General features: G+C 44.3%; 1 protein-coding gene across 1 annotated transcript in view; it reads left to right on the top strand.

Annotated features, from left to right (window-relative positions):
* The window catches only part of LOC124613469 (odorant receptor Or2-like), a 68036-nt gene extending 51990 nt beyond the window's left edge, over positions 1-16046 (top strand). The window contains exons 4-5 of the mRNA XM_047142176.1: positions 5903-6058; positions 15990-16046. Of these exons, the coding sequence (XP_046998132.1) occupies positions 5903-6058; positions 15990-16046 (213 nt within the window). The remainder of the gene's footprint in view (positions 1-5902; positions 6059-15989) is intronic.
* Positions 16047-20911: the final 4865 nt, after the last annotated feature.

Below are 20911 nucleotides of genomic sequence, written 5' to 3'. Positions count from 1 at the left end.
CGGACGGCACCGTCGCTGAAAGCAGACGGCGAGCGGCAGAACCCCGGCGACGACAGAGGCGCAGCTGCTTGAGATGCCGACGCACCTCACCAGAGGCCCCCAAAACCAGATACATAGCGCGGCCGAGGCAGCGAAGAATGCGCCCTGCGAGCCAACGGCGTGAACCTCGAAAGTTGCGATAGTATCCAACGTCGCCCGGAGCAAAATCAGGCGTCTGCCGCTGCACAGGAACCTAATGCGGCGGATGCAGCAAAGACATCAAGGTGCGATGAGGACGACCGTGGAGCAACTCAGCCAGGGAGCGACCATCTCGGGGCTGAGAGCGATACGAAGTCAAAAAGAGCAATAACGCGTCCTCCCGAGAATGCGACTCTTTCAACTTCAACATCTGTGACTTGAAAATCCGGATTAATCGTTCAGCGGCACCGTTTGACTGAGGCGAAAACGGCGCGGACGTCAGATGTTGAATACCATTGGGCTTGCAGAATGACTGAAATGCTGTGGACATGAATTGTGGGCCATTGTCGGAAACAATAGTCTGTGGAAGACCTTCAATGCAAAAGATAGCGGATAACGCTTGGATGGTGGCAGAGGACGTCGTGGAAGACATCAGGACAACAAAAGGAAAATTACTGAAGGAATCGACCACAAGCAACCATCGAGCATTCCAGAATGGATCAGCAAAATCGATGTGTAAGCGTTGCCAAGGGGAAGTGGCTTTCGGCCATGCAAAGAATTTCCGCGGTGGTGCTGATTGTCGTTCGGCACACACCATGCAAGAAGAGCACATATGCGTAATCGCGGCATCGATTCCGAACCAAGTACAGTGCTGACGAGCAAGTTGTTTCGTTCGCACTATACCCCAATGTCCTTGGTGGAGAAGCCGTAAGACAGAGGACTGTAATGAACGTGGAACCACGACCCTGGACTGATCATTATCAGAACGCAACAGCAAAACGCCACGTCGAACAAAAAGTCTCTCCTGGTGTGCAAAAAATCGGCGAACCAACGGATCCTCGATACGGGACTTTGACAAGGGCCATTGCGTAGCAACAAAACGCAAAACGGTAGCAAGGACAGGGTCAGCAGCTGTGGCTGTAGCTACACGACGAAAATCAATCGGAAACGATTCGACCACGTCATCGGTTTCCGAGTCAATGAACATGCAAGCAAGTTCGGAAGAATCGAATGCTCTATCCTCAGCAACAGGCAAACGGGACAACGCATCGGCGTTTCCGTGCTTAGCAGTGGACCGATACAAGATATCGTAGCGGTACTGCGAGAGGAAAATAGACCAGCGAATGAATTTCTGCGCTGTACGTGGAGGTACAGGCTTGTTCGGATGAAAAAGCGATGTCAAAGGTTTGTGGTCTGTGAGGATGGTAAAGTGACGACCATACAAGAAATCATGAAACTTAGTAACACCAAATACGAGAGCCAAAACTTCTTTCTCTATCTGTGAATAATTTCTTTGCGCAGACGAGAGCAATTTGGACGCAAAGGCAATAGGGCGATCATGCGATCCATCTTTGTGCGCAAGCACAGCACCGACCCCGAAATCCTATGCATCTACCATCAACAAAAGGGGTTTCTGGGGATAGAATGGCGTAAGGCAAGTAGTGGAAAGCAACGCCGATTTCAACTGGCGAAAGGCGCGTTCGCATTCCGTCGTCCAGACGAACGGAACACCTTTACGGCGTAAGCGATGAAGCGGAGCTGAAATGGAAGAGGCGTGGCGCACGTATCTGTTATAGTAATTTATTTTTCCCAGCATACTCTGTAGCTGCTTCAAATTCTGCGGCGAAGGCAAGTCTTGTATGGCACGGAGGTGCTCGGGACTAGGATGTATGCCTTGGGCATTGAGTACATGGCCCAGGCAGGGTAAGTCCCGAGCAAAAAACACACATTTGTCCTTCCGCAAGCGAAGACCATTTTGTCGCAAGACCTGAAATAATGTTCTGAGATTGGCTAAATGTTCTTCTTCTGTCTTTCCGGAGATCACAATATCGTCCAGATAGTTTGCTGCAGTAGGGACCGACGCACAAACAGTTTGCAGATACTGCTGAAACAATGCAGGGGCGGATGCACACCCGAATGGCAGTCTTTTGAATCGGTACAACCCAAGATGCATGTTAACCGCCAAAACGCGCTGGGATTCTTCGTCCACCGGTATTTGCAAGTACGCATCTGCTAGGTCCAACTTCGAAAAATATTTACCCGGGCACAGTTTGTCAAAAAGATCTTCCGGGCGGGGTAAAGGAAAAGTTGCAATCACGAGTTGTGGATTCACCGTTGCCTTGAAGTCCACACAAAGTCTCAATTTTCCGGAAGGTTTCGGCAAAATTACTAAGGGTGATGCCCAGAGAGAAGGCTGCACACGTTCAATTACACCGTGTGATTCCAAATCGTGTAATGTTCTTGCGACCTCATCACGCAATGCGTGGGGAACATTGCGCACTCTAAAAAATTTCGGTTGCGCGTTGACTTTCAGTTCCAAATGTGCTTTATAGTTCTTAGCGCAGCCAAGGCCTGGTGCAAAAATGTCTGCAAATTCTTCACAGAGACGAGAAACACTGGCTGAAGGCACAGTCTGGTTCACTGATAGGACCTGATTGACTAGAGACAAGTTAAACAACTGAAATAAATCTAAACCAAACAAGTTCACTGCAGAAGAAGAACGAAGGATGTAAAATGACACAAGTTTTGTTTGTCCCTTGTATGTTGCAATAAGACTGCACTGTCCTAACACAGGGATATTCCGACCGGAATAACTATTTAACGTAACATTTGCGGCATGCAACAGAGGTGTGCCCAGTTGCTTGTACGTGTCTTTATTGATCAATGAAACTGCAGCTCCGGTATCGAGCTGGAATGGTACCACGTTGCCAGTAATGTCCAAGTCTACAAAAAGTTTATTGTCCTGCTGACGACAAGAGCGACTGTCTCGTGCAACGTGAACAGACACTGGTACAGAAGCACTTGCGACTTGACGCGATTTCCGGTGATGTCGACGCACACTATTTGTGGGACGAACACAGTCACTGTTAGAGAGAGTGGCACTGGGCGGAGTGGAATGAACTACATGAATGTCCATGGGCAAAGGTTCACGAGCCTGAGTATTCGTGGTTCGATTCCGATTCCGGCGTGAGGCAAAGGGCCTGCGATGGTTGTGTGTCCGTTCTGAGCTTTTTCTGGCAAACACTTTGAACATGTCCTTTTTTATTACAGAAAAAGCAAATAGCTTGGCGTGACGGGCAATTCTCACGCGAACGTCTAGTAGCACACCACGGACATGATTTTAGCGCTGCATTTGCTTGCTTGCGCTGCACACGTAGCGGAGAGCTTGGTGGCAGCTGCGCGGACAGGTGCGATGACTGTTTACTGTTCCGTGCAGCGCGCCCGGCGGGCCGGTTAATGTGACACACAGCTGGCAAAGTTTCAAATGGGTCCTGAGCAAAGTCAAGTGTGTCCTGCCGATCCAATATGTGTATTACTTGTTGAAGGGAGGGATTGACTAGTTTCAAAATCTGTTCCCGTATACGAACATCAGAAACGTTCTGTGCAATTGCATCACGTACCATAGTATCTGAATAAGGGAGTCCACATTCACACTCAAAAGCACAATCCCTAGTAAGGCCTTGCAAAGTTGCAACCCACTCCCTATTATTTTGACCAGCCGTACGTTTTGTACGAAAGAACGTATACCTTTTTGCAACTACATTGACTGATTCATTGAAATATGCATCTAATGCAGACAAAATTTCTTCGTAGGACAGAGTTGCTACGTCGTGTTGGGGAAACAATTTCACTATCACACGATAGGTGGACACTCCTATACAAGAAAGCAAAAAAGGCTGCCGCTCAATACCTTGAATTCTGTAGGCGGCGAGATGGAATCCAAATTGGCGTGACCACTCCGTCCAGCTTTCCAGTGCCGCATCAAAAGGACGAAAAGGTGGTGCAACAGCATGTTGTTGGTGCGGTAGCGGTGGAGCGGCGGCTGCCACATCGTTGACCCTGGACGAGCTGTCCAAGGCCATTCAATAAGGCCTGCGTCTGCTGATTCTGCAAGCGATAAAATTCGGACAGCACATCTGGAGATTGTGGCGAAGCCATGACACAATGAAATCAGTCTATCAATTGGTACAAATGCGATTTAGCTCGTCGCCAATGTTGTGAATTGGCAGGAGCCAATTCACGGAGTTTGGAGGAAGCCGAATGGCACGCGTTGAAGCTCACGCAGACTGGCGTGAGGTCTGTAACAATTAAAGGAGTTGAGTCTAATAAATAAAGAACGTAGTTGATTGAATACTTAACTTTAATCCATAATTGGAGAACATCCCTCTTGACGGTACATGTTTTACAATCTCAATATAAACTGGTAATGGCGCCTTGCTAGGTCGTAGCAAATGACGTAGCTGAAGGCTATGCTAACTATCGTCTCGGCAAATGAGAGCGTATTTTTCAGTGATCCATCTCTGGCAAAGTCTGCTGTACAACTGGGGCGAGTGCTAGGACGTCTCTCTCTAGACCTGTCGTGTGGCGGCGCTCGGTCTGCAATCACTGACAGTAGCGACACGCGGGTCCGACATATACTAGCGTGTCGCCACTAATCAGTGATTGCAGACCGAGCGCCGCCACACGACAGGTCTAGTCTAGAGAGACTCCCTAGCACTCGCCCCAGTTGTACAGCCGCCTTTGCTAGCGATGGTTCACTGTCTACATACGCTCTCATTTCTAGAGACGACAGTTTAGCATAGCCTTCAGCTACGTCATTTTCTGCGACCTAGCAAGGCGCCATATTCAGTTACTTCAAGAATGTATTCTGAACAGATAAGATTGTGAATCATGTACCGTCAAGAGCGACGTTCATCATTAATGGATTAAAGTTAGGCATCAAAGTAATTACGTTCGCTTTCTGAATTCTAATTCCTTGTCATGTTCCAGACCTCACGTCAGTATAGTTCTTCCCTCCTCACGCCTGCCTGCGTGAGCTAAAACTCGTGCATTTCGGCCTACATTCGTAACACGTTGTGGGCTCTTCAGCCAACACAACATTCTGCTCTCAAGTATACAACGAATGTGAATCTAAAAGTGTTCTCCCGTGAGCCGGCGGGATGGCCGAGCGGTTCTAGGCGCTACAGTCAGGAACCACGCGACCGCTACAGTCTCAGGTTCGAATCCTGCCCCAGGCATGGATGTTATGATGTCCTTAGGTTAGTTCGGTTTAAGTAGTTCTAGGGGACTGATGACCTCAGAAGTTAAGTCCCATAGTGCTCAGAGCCATTTGAACCAATTTGTTTTCCGATGAGCCGGCCGCGGTGGTCTAGCGGTTCTAGGCGCGCAGTCCGCTACGGTCGCAGGTTCGAATCCTGCCTCGGGCATGGATGTGTGTGATGTCCTTAGGTTAGTTAGGTTTAAGTAGTTCTAAGTTCTAGGGGACTGATGACCACAGATGTTAAGTCCCATAGTGCTCAGAGCCATTTGAACCATTTTATTTTGTTTTCCCATGAGTAAATGCAATACGCGATATGACTATCACAATCTCCAGTTATAAAATGCATCAATAGGTTAGTTTTGTCCAAGCCCATTCAGCTACATTTCAAATGTTAGTGGTCTATTTATGTAAAGTGGGTGGTTGTGATCTGTGAGGTGCATGTCCCAAGGACAGAACGCTCTGATGGTTTTCTTTTCCTCTGTTTTTGCGACATTGTTATTTATGTACCAATTGCTATCAGCAGTGAAATTATTGATGTACCACCTCCAAAAGGACCGGTGGTATTGAAAGTTCAAACCAATGTTTGGGTTGAGGACAGCTATACTTTTACTGACTATTACTGCATGTGTGTGGGTGGTAACAGTGTACAGAGTCAACTATGAGGACAGCAACTGGCATTCGCAGGGAGAGGCGGTGTCGCTGGGGGCCTACAGCTGTGGCTGGCAGGACGCGAGCGCCGGCTTCCGGCGGGCGCTGCTGGTGGTCATGGCGAGGGCGCAGAAGCCGCTGACGCTCACCGCTGGCGGCATCTACCCCATACAGAGGGCCACCTTCCTCTCGGTAGGCACCGCACTAGCACAGCCTTAGATTAGTATTATGGTGATTATGGAGACACGCATTCTTGAGAGAGTTGTCCATGGGCTGGCTTAGTATTGTCCCATTGCAATGTTTATCCCACCACGAACGATAATTCGTTTTAATATCCCATCATTCATATTTAGATAGTTGCTGGAAGTAGAGAACTACGCTTCTTCTGTAATGATGTGGCTTGGTATCAAATTACAACCGAAACTCTAACGCCGTTATACAAATTCATCACCAGTCATTTATTTTATAGCATTGCAAACATCAGTGGCGCAGGCCTATAGACTACCTGGGCCCCCATGGATCGTAAAGTTTAACTGTCTTGTTGTCGATTTCCGCACGTGAGTAATAACGTTTATAGGATGTACATTCAAACGGTCAGATACCATTACAACACCTACAGTTTATAGAGACTCTAAGTACAACTGCTTTCCACTTTTGCCTCTAACGTTGGATGTCTATTTTAAAATATCAGTATTCAATGTGATTTGCACATAGAATATATTTTTTTACTATAGAGGTGTCAGTTGTTTCCTCTAACTCTACTAACGAATCTTTTGCTTACTTCAAATGGAAATGTTTTGCGTTGAACCCAACCTTCAAAATTATGACCATCAGCAGGAAACCACATAACTGTGACCAGTTACACTTATTGATGTTTACATTCTGTGTTTCAAAGAACGATACCTACGTCAGGTTATGGAATTCTTGAAAGTATCAACACTTAGACGTGTTGCACATGTCACTTTTCTAGGCAGCCTGTGTCACAATCTTTCAGCACCTACAAGTTGCTTTTCGCACCGTATCTTACAAACGGGTACTATACTGAAGCGCCAAAGAAACTCGTATAGGCATGCATATTCAAATACAGAGATATGTAAACAGGCAGAATACGGCACTGTGGTCGGCAACGCCTATATAGGGCAACAAGTGTCTGGCGCAGTTGTTAGATCACTTACTGCTGCTACAACGGCGGCTTATCAAGATTTAAGTGAGTTTGAACGTGGTGTTATAGTCGGCGCACGAGCGATGAGACACAGCATCTCCGAGGTAGCGATGAAGTGGGATTTTTCCCGTACGACCATCTCACGAGTGTACCGTCAATATCATGAATCCGGTAAAACATCAAATTTCCGACATCGCTGCGGCCGGAAAAAGATCCTGCAAAAACGAGGCCGACGACGACTGAAGAGAATCGTTCAACGTGACAGACAAATTGCTGCAGATTTCAATGCTGGGCCATCAACAAGTGTCAGCGTGCGAACCGTCATCGATACTGGCTTTCGGAGCCGAAGACCCACTCGTGTACCCTTGATGATTGCATGAAACAAAGCTTTACGCCTCTTCTGGGCCCGTCAACACCGACATTGTTGAGGACTGGAAACATGTTGCCTTTTCGAACGAGTCTCGTTTCAAATTGCATCGAGTGGATGGACGTGTACGGGCATGGAGACAACCTCATGAGTCCACGGACCTTGCATGTCGACAGGGGACTATTTAAGTTGGTGGAGGCTCTGTAATGGTGTGGGGCGTGTGCAGCTGGAGTGATATGGGACCCCTGATACGTCTAGATACGACTCTGACAGGTGATACGTACGTAGGCCTCCTGTCTGATCAGCTGCATCCATTCATGTCCATTGTGCATTGCAATTTCAGCATTGCTACGGAGTATCTCCAGGACACTCTTCTGAGTTTAAATACTTCCACTGGCCACCAAACTCCCCAGGCATGAACATTATTGAGGGATTATTGTGGGATGCCTTGCAACGTGTTGTTTAGAAGAGATCCCCACCCCTTCTTACTCTTACGGACTTAAGGACAGTATCGCAGGATTTATTATGTCAGTTACCTCCAGCACTACTTCAGACATTAGTCGAATCCATGCCACATCGCGCTGCAACAGTTCTGTGTGCCCGTTGAAGGGGTGGGGGGGGGGGGGAGGGGGGCTACACGACATTAGGCAGGTGTACCAGTTTCTTTGGCTCTTCAGTGTATAAAGTCTTCATGGTTTAGTTTAATGTCTATGCAGTGTTTACATGACTCTTAAATACAGCCGGTAACCACTAAAAGACAGTCCCACATATTGCTCAGAAATGTATGTACAAAACATCTACAGGTTGTTAATTTAAATAAATCCATCAGGTACTGGAAGGAAAAGCAGTAAACATGCGCCGCAACCGCAGACAGATAAGTCTGTGATGGTGCCCTAACTGTAAAGTACATTCCTGGTAAGGTTACCCAAAAGTTCGTTGGACCGTATACCGATCGAACTATAGATTTTTAGTCTGCGTTATTGGTTCAAATGGCTCGGAGCACTTGGGACTTAACATCTGAGGTCATCAGTCCCCTAGAACTTAGAACTACTTAAACCTAACTAACCTAAGGACATCACCCACATCCATGCCCGATGCAGGATTCGAACCTGCGACCGTAGCAGTCGCGCGGTTCCGGACTGAGCGCCTAGAACCGCTCGGCCACCGCGGCCGGCTCAGCGTTATTATTTAATGTTCACTCCTCAGTGGTGGTGGGGATTCCCCAGAAATGATAATATACTGTACATATTGCATCCATGTCCAAAGGAACTGCCACTATGGTGACTACAACCGTTATGAACTACATTAAATATGTAAATATGTAAAATGACAACCATTAGCTGTAGAACGGAATGACGACAATGAAAGTCGTACTCGCATGGTCGACGACATTTGGGAGTTTGAGTCTGGCCTCTAGTCGTGCACGGGGAGCCAAATGGTGAGGCGACCGCTCGCGATAAGCGGGAAATCCGAGTGCGTGTCCCGATATGGCACAGATTTTTATTGTTGTCATTCCATTCTACAACTGATGGTTGTCATTGTTCGCAACTATGAATACATTTAATGTATGTAATATAATAGTGTTGACTGTGTTTAGTGTTTTTTGCCAGGTCTGATAGGATATATAAGGCGAGAGAACAGTCTCAGATGTTGAGTGATCACTGTGAAGGACACGAAGAAGCCATGTACTTTGTGAGTCGGCGTTATCAGCACCTGGCAGACTTGGGTCTCAATTTTGCCAGATTGTGGATGCTTAGTACGTGTCATCTGTCAGAGTTGTACCTAGACGTATCAGGGTCCTTTTTTTTTTTTTTTTGGTCATCAGTCTACTGACTGGTTTGATGCGGCCCGCCACGTATTCCAATCTCTGTCTTCCTCTACAGTTTTTGCCCTCTACAGCTCCCTCTAGTACCATGGAAGTCATTCCCTCATGTCTTAGCAGATGTCCTATCATCCTATCCCTTCTCCTTATCAGTGTTTTCCACATATTCCTTTCCTCTCCGATTCTGCGTAGAACCTCCTCATTCCTTACCTTATCAGTCCACCTAATTTTTAACATTCGTCTATAGCACTACATCTCAAATGCTCCGATTCTCTTCTGTTCCGGTTTTCCCACAGTCCATGTTTCACTACCATACAATACTGTACTCCAGACGTACATCCTCAGAAATTTCTTCCTCAAATTAAGGCCGGTATTTAATATTAGTGGAGTTCTCTTGGCCAGAAATGCCTTTTTTGCCATAGCGAGTCTGCTTTTGATGTCCTCCTTGCTCCGTCCGTCATTGGTTATTTTACTGCCTACGTAGCAGAATTCCTTAACTTCATTGACTTCGTGATCATCAATCCTGATGTTAAGTTTCTCGCTACTTCTCATTACCTTCGTCTTTCTCCGATTTACTCTCAAACCATACTGTGTACTCATTAGACTGTTCATTCCGTTCAGCAGATCATTTAATTCTTCTTCACTTTCACTCAGGATAGCAATGTCATTAGCGAATCGTATCATTGATATCCTTTCACCTTGTATTTTAATTCCACTTCTGAACCTTTCTTTTATTTCCATCATTGCTTCCTCGATGTACAGATTGAAGAGTAGAGGCGAAAGGCTACAGCCTTATCTTACACCCTTCTTAATACGAGCACTTCGTTCTTGATCGTCCACTCTTATTATTCCCTCTTGGTTGTTGTACATATTGTATATGACCCGTCTCTCCCTATAGCTTACCCCTACTTTTTTCAGAATCTCGAACAGCTTGCACCATTTTATATTGTCGAACGCTTTTTCCAGGTCGACAAATCCTATGAAAGTGTCTTGATTTTTCTTTAGCCTTGTTTCCATTATTAGCCGTAACGTCAGAATTGCCTCTCTCGTCCCTTTACTTTTCCTAAAGCCAAACTGATCGACACCTAGCGAATTCTCAATTTTCTTTTCCATTATTCTGTATATTATTCTTGTAAGCAGCTTCGATGCATGAGCCGTTAAGCCAATTGTGCGATAATTCTCGCACTTGTCAGCTCTTGCCGTCTTCGGAATTGTGTGGATGATGCTTTTCCGAAAGTCAGATGCTATATCGCCAGACTCATATATTCTAGACATCAATGTGAATAGTCGTTTTGTTGCCACTTCCCCCAATGATTTTAGAAATTCTGATGGAATGTTATCTATCCCTTCTGCCTTATTTGACCGTAAGTCCCCCAAAGCTCTTTTAAATTCCGATTCTAATACTGGATCCCCTATCTCTTCTAAATCGACTCCTGTTTCTTCGTCTATCATATCAGACAAATCTTCACCCTCATAGAGGCTTTCAATGTATTCTTTCCACCTATCTGCTCTCTCCTCTGCATTTAACAGTGAAATTCCCGTTGCACTCTTAATGTTACCACCGTTGCTTTTAATGTCACCAAAGGTTGTTTTGACTTTCCTGTATGCTGTGTCTGTCCTTCCGACAATCATATCTTTTTCGATGTCTTCACATTTATCCTGCAGCTATTTCGTCTTAGCTTCCCTGCACTTCCTATTTATTTCATTCCTCAGCGACTTGTATTTCTGTATTCCTGATTTTCCCGGAACATGTTTGTACTTCCTCCTTTCATCAATCAACTGCAGTATTTCTTCTGTTACCCATGGTTTCTTCGCAGCTACCTTCTTTGTACCTATGTTTTCCTTCCCAACTTCTGTGATGGCCCTTTTTAGAGATGTCCATTCCTCTTCAACTGTACTGCCTACCGCGCTATTCCTTATTGCTGTATCTATAGCGTTAGAGAACTTCAAACGTATCTCATCATTCCTTAGTACTTCCGTACCCCACTTCTTTGCATATTGATTCTTCCTGACTAATGTCTTGAACTTCAGCCTACTCTTCATCACTACTATACTGTGATCTGAGTCTATATCTGGTCCTGGGTACGCCTTACAATCCAGTATCTGATTTCGGAATCTCTGTCTGACCATGATGTAATCTAATTGAAAACTTCCCGTATCTCCCGGCCTTTTCCAAGTATACCTCCTCCTCTTGTGATTCTTGAACAGGGTATTCGCTATTACTAGCTGAAACTTGTTACAGAACTCAATTAGTCTTTCTCCTCTTTCATTCCTTGTCCCAAGCCCATATTCTCCTGTAACCTTTTTTTCTATTCCTTCCCCTACAACTGCATTCCAGTCGCCCATGACTATTAGATTTTCGTCCCCCTTTACATACTGCATTACCCTTTCAATATCCTCATACACTTTCTCTATCTGTTCATCTTCAGCTTGCGACGTCGGCATGTATACCTGAACTATCTTTGTCGGTGTTGGTCTGCTGTCGATTCTGATTAGAACAACTCGTCACTGAGCTGTTCACAGTAACACACCCTCTGCCCTACCTTCCTATTCATAACGAATCCTACACCTGTTATACCATTTTCCGCTGCTGTTGATATTACCCGATACTCATCTGACCAGAAATTCTTGTCTTCCTTCCACTTCACTTCACTGACCCCTACTATATCTAGATTGAGCCTTTGCATTTCCCTTTTCAGATTTTCTAGTTTCCCTACCACGTTCAAGCTTCTGACATTCCACGCCCCGACTCGTAGAACGTTATCCTTTCGTTGATTATTCAATCTTTTTCTCATGGTAACCTCCCCCTTGGCAGTCCCCTCCCGGAGATCCGAATGGGGGACTATTCCGGAATCTTTTGCCGATGGAGAGATCATCATGACACTTCTTCAATTACAGGCCACATGTCCTGTGGATACACGTTACGTGTCTTTAATGCAGTGGTTTCCATTGCCTTCTGCATCCTCATGTCGTTGATCATTGCTGATTCTTCCGCCTTTAGGGGCAATTTCCCACCCCTAGGACAAGAGAGTGCCCTGAACCTCTATCCGCTCCTCCGCCCTCTTTGACAAGGCCGTTGGCAGAATGAGGCTGACCTCTTATGCCGGAAGTCTTCGGCCGCCAATGCTGATTATTCATCAAAATTTAGGCAGTGGCGGGGATCGAACCCGGGACCAAAGACGTTTTGATTATGAATCAAAGACGCTACCCTTAGCACCTGGCAGACTTGGGTCTCAATTTTGCCAGATTGTGGATGCTTAGTACGAGTCATGTGTCAGAGTTGTACCTAGACGTATCAGGGACCTATATCACTCCAACTGCACACTTCCACACCATTACGGAGCGTCCACCAGCCTGAACAATCCCCTGCTCCCATGCTGGTTCTATGGATACATGAGGTTGTCTCCATACCCGTACACGTCCATGCGCTTGATACAATTTGAAACGAAACTCGTTCGACCACGCATCATGTTTCGAGTCATCAACAGTCCAATACCTGTGGTGACGGGCCCAGGCGAGGCGGAAAGCTTCGTATCGTGCATCAACAAGGGTACACGAGTGCTCCTTCGGCTGCGAAAGTCCATATCGACAATGTTTCGTTGAATGGTTCGCACGCTGACACTTGTTGATGGCCCAGCATTGAAATCTGCAGCAATTTACGGAAGGGTTGCATTTCTGCCTCTTCATTCGTCATTGGTCCCGTTTTTGCAGGTTCTTTATCCACCCGCAGCGATGTCGGAGATTTGATGTTTTTACTGGATTCTTGATATTCACGGTACACTCTTGAAATGGTCGTACGGGAAGATTCCCACTCCGTCGCTACCTCGGAGATGCTGTGTGCCATCGCTCGTACGTTGACACTACGTTGAAACTCACTTAAATCTTGATAAGCTGCCATTCTAGCAGCAGTAACCGATCTAACAACTACGCCAGACACTTGTTGTCTTATGTATGCATTGCCGTCCGCAGCGCCGCATTGTGCCTGTTTACATATCTCTGTATTTGAATACGCGAGCCTATACCAGTATCTTTGGCGCTTCAGCGTCGATCTTGATAATTTCATTATTTATAGTATAAATGAATGTCCTCCTTACTGGATGCATTGATGTAAGCGCCTCTTGATATTGGCATTGACACCTCTTAACATTTACGTAATACTACAACCTAAATCCAATATTACGATAACACTTTCGTTCACGCTACATTGTACATAAGCGTTATTTTCATTTAAGCTAAGCTTACCGTGCGTGAGATGTGCTCCAAAACACTGAATAACGTTTCAGGCCACATCGGGTGCGTCGCGAATTGGTCTTGCCACAACACGTTGTACCTGGAAAGCTCCGTCGGCTCTTAAACGCATCTTAATATGTCTAAAAACATGCGCAGAAGGTAGATGTCGCGTTGGAAAACGTTGTGAATACAACCTTTGGGTCTCAGCTGCATTGCGTAGCGTCTCCTAATAGATCACCACAGTCTTCCCTGGAATACACTGCAGTTTTTACCTGTTTGACAGTAAGACCTGACTTGAACTACAGACAGACGACCACGCGACTTTATCGGAGCAGAAGGAAAACGCAGCACGCAGATGGCGACACAGTTCGGCGGAGGTTCGCTTGTACGTGAGCTTTCCTTTGGACACCAGTGACGAGGCAGCCCTTCTTGTACTAACGTTTGCGTGAGACATAAAACTACAGAGGATGACTTGCATGGGCCACGTGGTATATGTGTTGCAGAAAACTTGACTTATAGCTTTTTTCACAAGTATAAACATAATTGAAATTAGTCTGTGGAGCAATGGAAAGAGACCGTTTCATGAAGGATGCGTTGCATTGGTTCAAAATGGTTTAAATGGCTCTGAGCACTATGGGACTTAACATCTGAGGTTATCAGTCCCCTAGAACTTAGAACTACTTAAACCTAACTAACCTAAGGACATCACACACATCCATGCCCGAGTCAGGATTCGAACCTGCGACCGTGGCAGTCGCGCGGTTGCGGACTGAAGCACCTAGAACCGCTCGGCCGCCGTGGCCGGCCGTTGCATTGGTCAGATTTGCACTTTTATAGGGTGGGGAGGCATGATAATGACCGCAAGGTGTTGTGGCGGCAGTCAAATTAGAGGGAAATACTCTTATGATGTAGGAGCCGTTTCTTATAGTTTCGGCTTGGACTATTAATTCTCCGTGATGGTGAAATGTACACTGGTATTGTGAAAAGAATATGGACAACAACTGACCTCTCGTACTGTGGAGTCAGACCTTCTTTGCATCAACACGATAACGCACTAGTCTACGATACATCGATTTCAGAAAGTGAAAGGCGTGGATTTCGTGGACCTGCCAGCATAAGTTTCTCCAACTGCGTCCAAATTCACCCAACAATACACTGAGTTGCAAATGTCATGGGGTACCTACTAACAACTCGTCGGACCTCCTTTTGTCCAGTGTAGTGCAGCATCTTGATGTGGCATGGACTCAACAAGTCATTGGAAGTCCAATGCGAAAATATTCATACTGCCTCTACAGCTGTCCACAATTACAGAATTGTTGTTGGTGCAGGATTTTGTGCACGAACTGACCTCTCGATTGTGTCAGATAACTGTTCGATGGGATTTATGTCGGGTGATCTGGGTGGCCAAACCATTCACCCGAGTTGTCCAGAAAGACCCGTGGCAAACTCCGGTGCCATGACGCATTGTCATCCATAACGTGAAGGCCATGATTGGCTGCAAATGGTCTCCAAGAAGCAGTCAATGATCGGTTCAGTCGGACCAAAGGAACCAGTCCATTACACGTTAACACAGCCCACACTATTATGGGGCCACCACCAGCTTGCATAGAGCCTTGTTTACAAACTGGATCCATGGCTTCAAGAGGTCTACGTCACACTCGAGCCATACCATCACCTCTTACCAACTGAAATCGGGATCCATCAGACCAGGCTCCTGTTTTACAGTCGTATAAGGTCCAACCTGTACGGTCACGAGCCCAAGAGATGCGCTGAGGCGATGTCGTGCTGTTACAAAGCCACTCACGTCAGTCGTCTGCTGCCATGTCACTAACACCAAATTTCGCCGTACTGTCTTAAAGGATACGTTCATCGTGGTTATCACATTGATTTCTAAGGTTACTTCACGCATTGTTGCTTGTCTGTTAGCACTGACAACTCTAAACAAACGTCGCTGCTCTCTGTCGTTACGTGAAGGCCGTCGGCCAGTGTGCTGTCCGTGGCGAGAGGTAATGCCTGGAATTTGCTATTCTCGGGGCACTCTTGACGCTGCGGATCTCAGAATATCGAATTCCCTAACGATTTCCGAAACTGAATGTCCCATGCGTATAGACTACCATTCCGCGTTCGAAGTCTGTTAATTCCCTTCATGCGGCCATGGTCACGTCGGAAAGCTTTTCACACGAGTCACGTAAGTACAAATAACAGTATCGCCAATGCACTGCCCTTACATACCTTGTGTACGCGATGCTACCGCCATCTGTTTATTTCGCCACAATGTATGTCAATAACTATTCGCTGTTCTTCAGAAAGAACGGAAATATAAATCTCTTCTTCAATAATCAGAATTCAGTACAAACATTTTCCTGAAGATTAAGCTCTATAATAGTGGCAAAATAAATCGATTACCCTAACATCTACACACTTGATCTCAAAAGAGTTTGTATGCTGTCCTTTTTGAGCTAATTTATTTAAAATCTGGAAATTTGAAACGGTAGTGACGAACTTTGTCTAAGTCCATCTGTTGCCTTTCCTTCTGTTGCAGCTGCTCAACGCAGGCTACTCTTACTACGCCGTGCTTCGGAACTTCAACAGCCATTAACAACGCGTCATCCAATAGCAGTAACATTTTCTCTGCCTCTGTCACCAAGAAAAGTGAGTCCTCGTTGGCTTCACTGCAATCCTACAAACCCTCTGTTGTGGGCGTATAACGTTAACCTCAGGAACTGTAGAAATATGTACACCATCAACAACATGTCACAAAAGAATTATTTAATGTATGAAGGTCACTCAAAACTATCGCTTGTCACAATGTAGAGCCAAATTGATGAACAAACGTTCAGATTCTTCACATTAAACAAAGCAAATGTTTCCATAAACACGGGCAGATTTATCTGTAAAATGCAATCTTGCCGAAATACAAAGCATGCTTCTTTGTATATATATTCTTCCTTATGGAGCGTCACATTGCCTTAAAAGAAAATGATGAATGGGATTTTAGTTGTAAAGTTCCAGTGTCCAAAATCATAAAAGTCGTAAAGCAACATTACTCGTTATCACCTCTGGTACTGAAGAAGCAGTAAAGAGACATAAATAAATTACTTGATGTGGTACTCGTTTATCATGGTCAGATAATAAGTGTGATGCAGTGGGTGACAACGTAACAGTGGTGATAAAAGTTAATAGGGACTGAGCTGGAAGCTTAGTGAAGCGGAACATGTGTTGGCTTTCCTGTAACATGTACATCAACGAAACAATAACATGAAGGTGGTGATAGGTGTGCAGTACATTGAAACGTTCCTGTCCGGAATTTAGTGTACAAGAGAAAGGTCTGGAATATTAGTATTACGAAAATTATTTCCAGTACGTCACGGAAAATAGAAATACTGATTATTATGCAATTCCATGACAGACGAGAGAAACGTTCAAGGGCGACAGACCTGAGCAAAGAAGATAGATGAATGAAATTAATGATTAAACTGTCAACGGATGTCACTCACGTGCCCACGTAATTATGAGTTTACGCCGTATTAATATCGTGAGAGACGATACATCAAGCCACTGAACGAAGGTAACTGACCAGTCAGCCTAACATGATTATTATGTAAAAAATATACGTAAGGAATGAAAAGAAGTGATCGGCAACTCGATCTGAGGATGGTTCTGTTTAGCGATATTGAATGGATAATCCTTCCTTTACGACCTCTGGAAGAAAAGATACAGAAATTCATACAAGTTTATGGTTTTTATGATGGGGTATTATCAGGTTTGATTCCGTAATTAAGTTACACTTGCACATTTGAAAAAAATATTATATTTTATCTAAAGGCGAGGTACATAGAAACGTGTGCTTACTATGCTACAGCAGAAGACGCCACAGAATGGCGAGAAGAAATGAAATGCCACACCTTTTGTTTTACAGCAAAAGATAAACAGAGCTCGTTTCCTTTTGGCCTCTTTAGCAAAACTCTTTGACCAAACCATTTTATTACATTTTAATTACAAAACGTATTTTGACATAGAAAAAAACTGAAATTCGGAATACATCAGTGTATTGACATGTTTCTATTGACATTTTTCATCTCAGTTTTTACACTGTTATGAAGTCACATGAGGGCAATGTATGTATGTTTTTCATGGCTAGCATATATAACCTTATAATGTGAACACTATAGATGTTAAATTTGCACAAGAGATTCTGGCAGAGGTGGATGGATTTTGTTACATTGTAATATATGTTAAACGATGACGCAAGACACAACAGAATGCACAAACCGAAAGGACTGAAATTAAACCTCCATCATCAAAAACTGAAACTTTATATCCAAAAACATCATGAGAAAGTACAGCTATACATCCGTGTGAAACGTCAATTGGGTGGAAGACAGAAATAAAACTGGAAGTTTCTGAAGTGTGATGTTACCAGGGACTGTTGAACATCAGATGGATTCGGCGAGTAAGAAATGAAGTCATCCTGCAATGGGTAAAGATAAAACAGAGAAAATTCTGAAAAAACGGAGAGCATGGTATGGCACATATTAAAACATCGATCAATGAAAAAACTGCTGTTGAACAGATGGTGGAAGGAAACTGTCGAAGTCCGGATATGAATGCCGTGGGGATGAATCTTATTGTTGTTAGAAACCATGTGCTGGGAAAACTAGTTATGAAGTCATCAATTATACTCTTAGGTTGTCTCAGGAGGTTACTTAAGTTGTGGTAGACTAGTTGTATTATCCAGTTTGAGAAACCAATTACACATTAATATTGTATACATTAACTTTAAAATCAGCAGTTACCAAGCAATTTCAGTGAACACATATAAGTATTTTGTGTTCCAGCTGCGGGAATGTAAATAGAACACATTACAGCTGATTTTATTTTCACAGAGTTGGTCTTGATGTGGATCACAGATAAACTGATTGCAGATACCCTTTCTAAAACGTATTTTGTAACAGTTAACATCATTAACAGATTAAAGAGAAAACAATTACACCTCACTTTTAATAATTATCTGAAGACTGCATTACAGGGTGTTTGTTACTACTTTGAGACAAAAGAAAAATTGGTAGACAGACTTTTACTTGACTGCTTTATTGCATGTCGTTACCCAGCGAAGATCAGCCTGTACGCAGCTTTGGATGACTGTGCATAGAAGTTGTCAAGCTGTGGTCATTGTGTGTCAGTGGCTGTGGCCTGGGCTGAACCAGACCTCTGATCACTTCAAAAACGACCAGTCATGAGCAACCTCACTGCAGACGATGACGCTCACATCAATCCTAGCACTAGCAGCCAAATGGCTCACAATATGTAACGTTGCATGTACGTAGGTAAGCTACTCAGCCACCTAGACTGGTACGAGGTGAGGTGAATTTGTTTGCACAGCCGAACGCTTGCGGCTGGTCCCAGGGCCCTCAGTATGCTGCCGTCGCACCAGCTGGGGCCAACATTGCTGGTCTGCCCGAATACAAAGGTAGGCAGCAAGTAGCCGGGAATGGGTAAACTTCAAAGTTGGTAAATTGGACGACAGTTGCCCGCATGGCCTTCGTGCATAATATGTACAAGAAATGGCGTCATTTCAAGTTGTTTAAATGATGGCTACTTACAACTCTTAGAAATTCTATAATAAATCACAGTAACATAATGAAGTAGATTTGAATACATCAGTGATTTCAGGAAAATGAGATACATCCAGTGAAACAATGACATTTTCAATATCTTAAAAACTACTGAACTAAATCATTTACAATGACCAAATATTGTCACCGTTAACCTCAGAATTGACAGCTCTTAAACGCTTCATGCGATTTCAATAAATGATAACTCGGCTGACAGCATTGCACTATGGCTATCATCCGTGAAAGCTGTGTATATATAACCATTTTATTTATCGATTTATAACCTTTTAGATCTTTCTCATTACGCAAATGTAACCTCTATAAGTACACAGCAATTGAAAGTAGCATGAATATTTCATGTCTTGTCATATTTCTGTAGTTATTTGGGAAATATACTACTATTAGGTTGGTCCACAAGTTTCTGGCGTTTTTATTTTGCATGTTGGTATTCCGGTATTTATCGATTGTCGTTTTTAATCCGTAGTTCACTATTGCTATTTGAGTTTAGGCACTGTCATTTTGTAATTTGGAGATAGAGAGTGAAGCTGCGGACACTAGTAAACGGACACTAGAAAACGGAGTGCCAAGCGGAGAAATCGGAACGCTTCCAACATATTCGAGTGCTGATGTCCGCGCAGTTGAGAGCCCCACAAACCAAACATCATCATAATCATTTCAACATATTCTTCTGTTTGAGTTCAATGTAGGGATGACAGCAGTGGAGGCAGGCAGAAACGTTTGTGTCGTGTATGAGGATAGTGCCACTGGACAGAGCACAGCAAGGAAAAGGTTTCTCTTTTTAAGGAGAACCGTTCTGCCATTAGTGACTCTCCATTTTCAGGAGTACATTCGGGGTTTGATAAAGACTGTTGAAATGCATTAATCCACAATGATCCACAACAGTATACTCGTGAATTGGCAAACGTGATTATTCCACCATCGTGCGACATTTGAGTGCAATGGTGAAGTTTCAAAAACTGGGTGTATTTTTACCACATGCTCTAAGCCAAAATCACAAAAATCTGTGGGTGGCCACATGTGTCTCTGAGCTTGCTCTTCTGAACTGGATCGTGAATAACACCGACCACTCTTATCCTGTATCATTACTGGTGACGAGAAATGCTGTCTATATGTCAATATAACAAAAAGAAAGGAATGGTTAACCCCAAACAAAACAGCAACTCCCTATACAAAGACCTGTGTGCATCCACACAAGAAAATGTTATGGAACAGCGGCGGTGTCAGCCACTGAGATGTCTTGCAGATGCAGTCCAAGAACAACAATCAGGAAGACTGAGCAAAGTGATGCTACTCCACGATAATGTCGATTCACATTCTGCTAGACTCACGAAATACACTCTACAGGAATTCGGCTGGCACCCACCTTATTCACCTGTTTTTACGTCCTCAGATTTTCACCTTTTCTGCTCTCTGTCGAACAACTTTAAAGAAACTTCCTTTCCGAAAGAAAATACACTCTGAATGTGGGTCTACGAGTCTTTGCTTCATCGTTACGTGATTTCTACAGTCGGGGAATCGAAATCTTAACCCGAGCGTTGGCAAAATGTTGTAAATAGGGAAGGAAAAAATATTATTGATGACTGAAGTCTCTGTTATGTATATCTGTTTATTAAACTTACGAAAAAACGCTACGAACTTATGCACTAACCTAATATTTTACCAACAGCCTTTTTAAAAATGTTCATTACCGTTGGTATTAGAAACCGTGCTAGTTTAAAAGTGGTCAATCGCACGTGATAGCGGGAACCACCATTAAAAAGGTAACCAAAAGACGCTTCTATCAAGTAGACATAAATAATGGTTTAGGCAATACTTAATGACACTTTTT

Source organism: Schistocerca americana, chromosome 4, assembly GCF_021461395.2.
Source record: "Schistocerca americana isolate TAMUIC-IGC-003095 chromosome 4, iqSchAmer2.1, whole genome shotgun sequence".
NCBI classification, from domain to species: Eukaryota; Metazoa; Arthropoda; class Insecta; order Orthoptera; family Acrididae; genus Schistocerca; species Schistocerca americana.
This window is presented reverse-complemented; position numbering and strand designations above follow the sequence as displayed.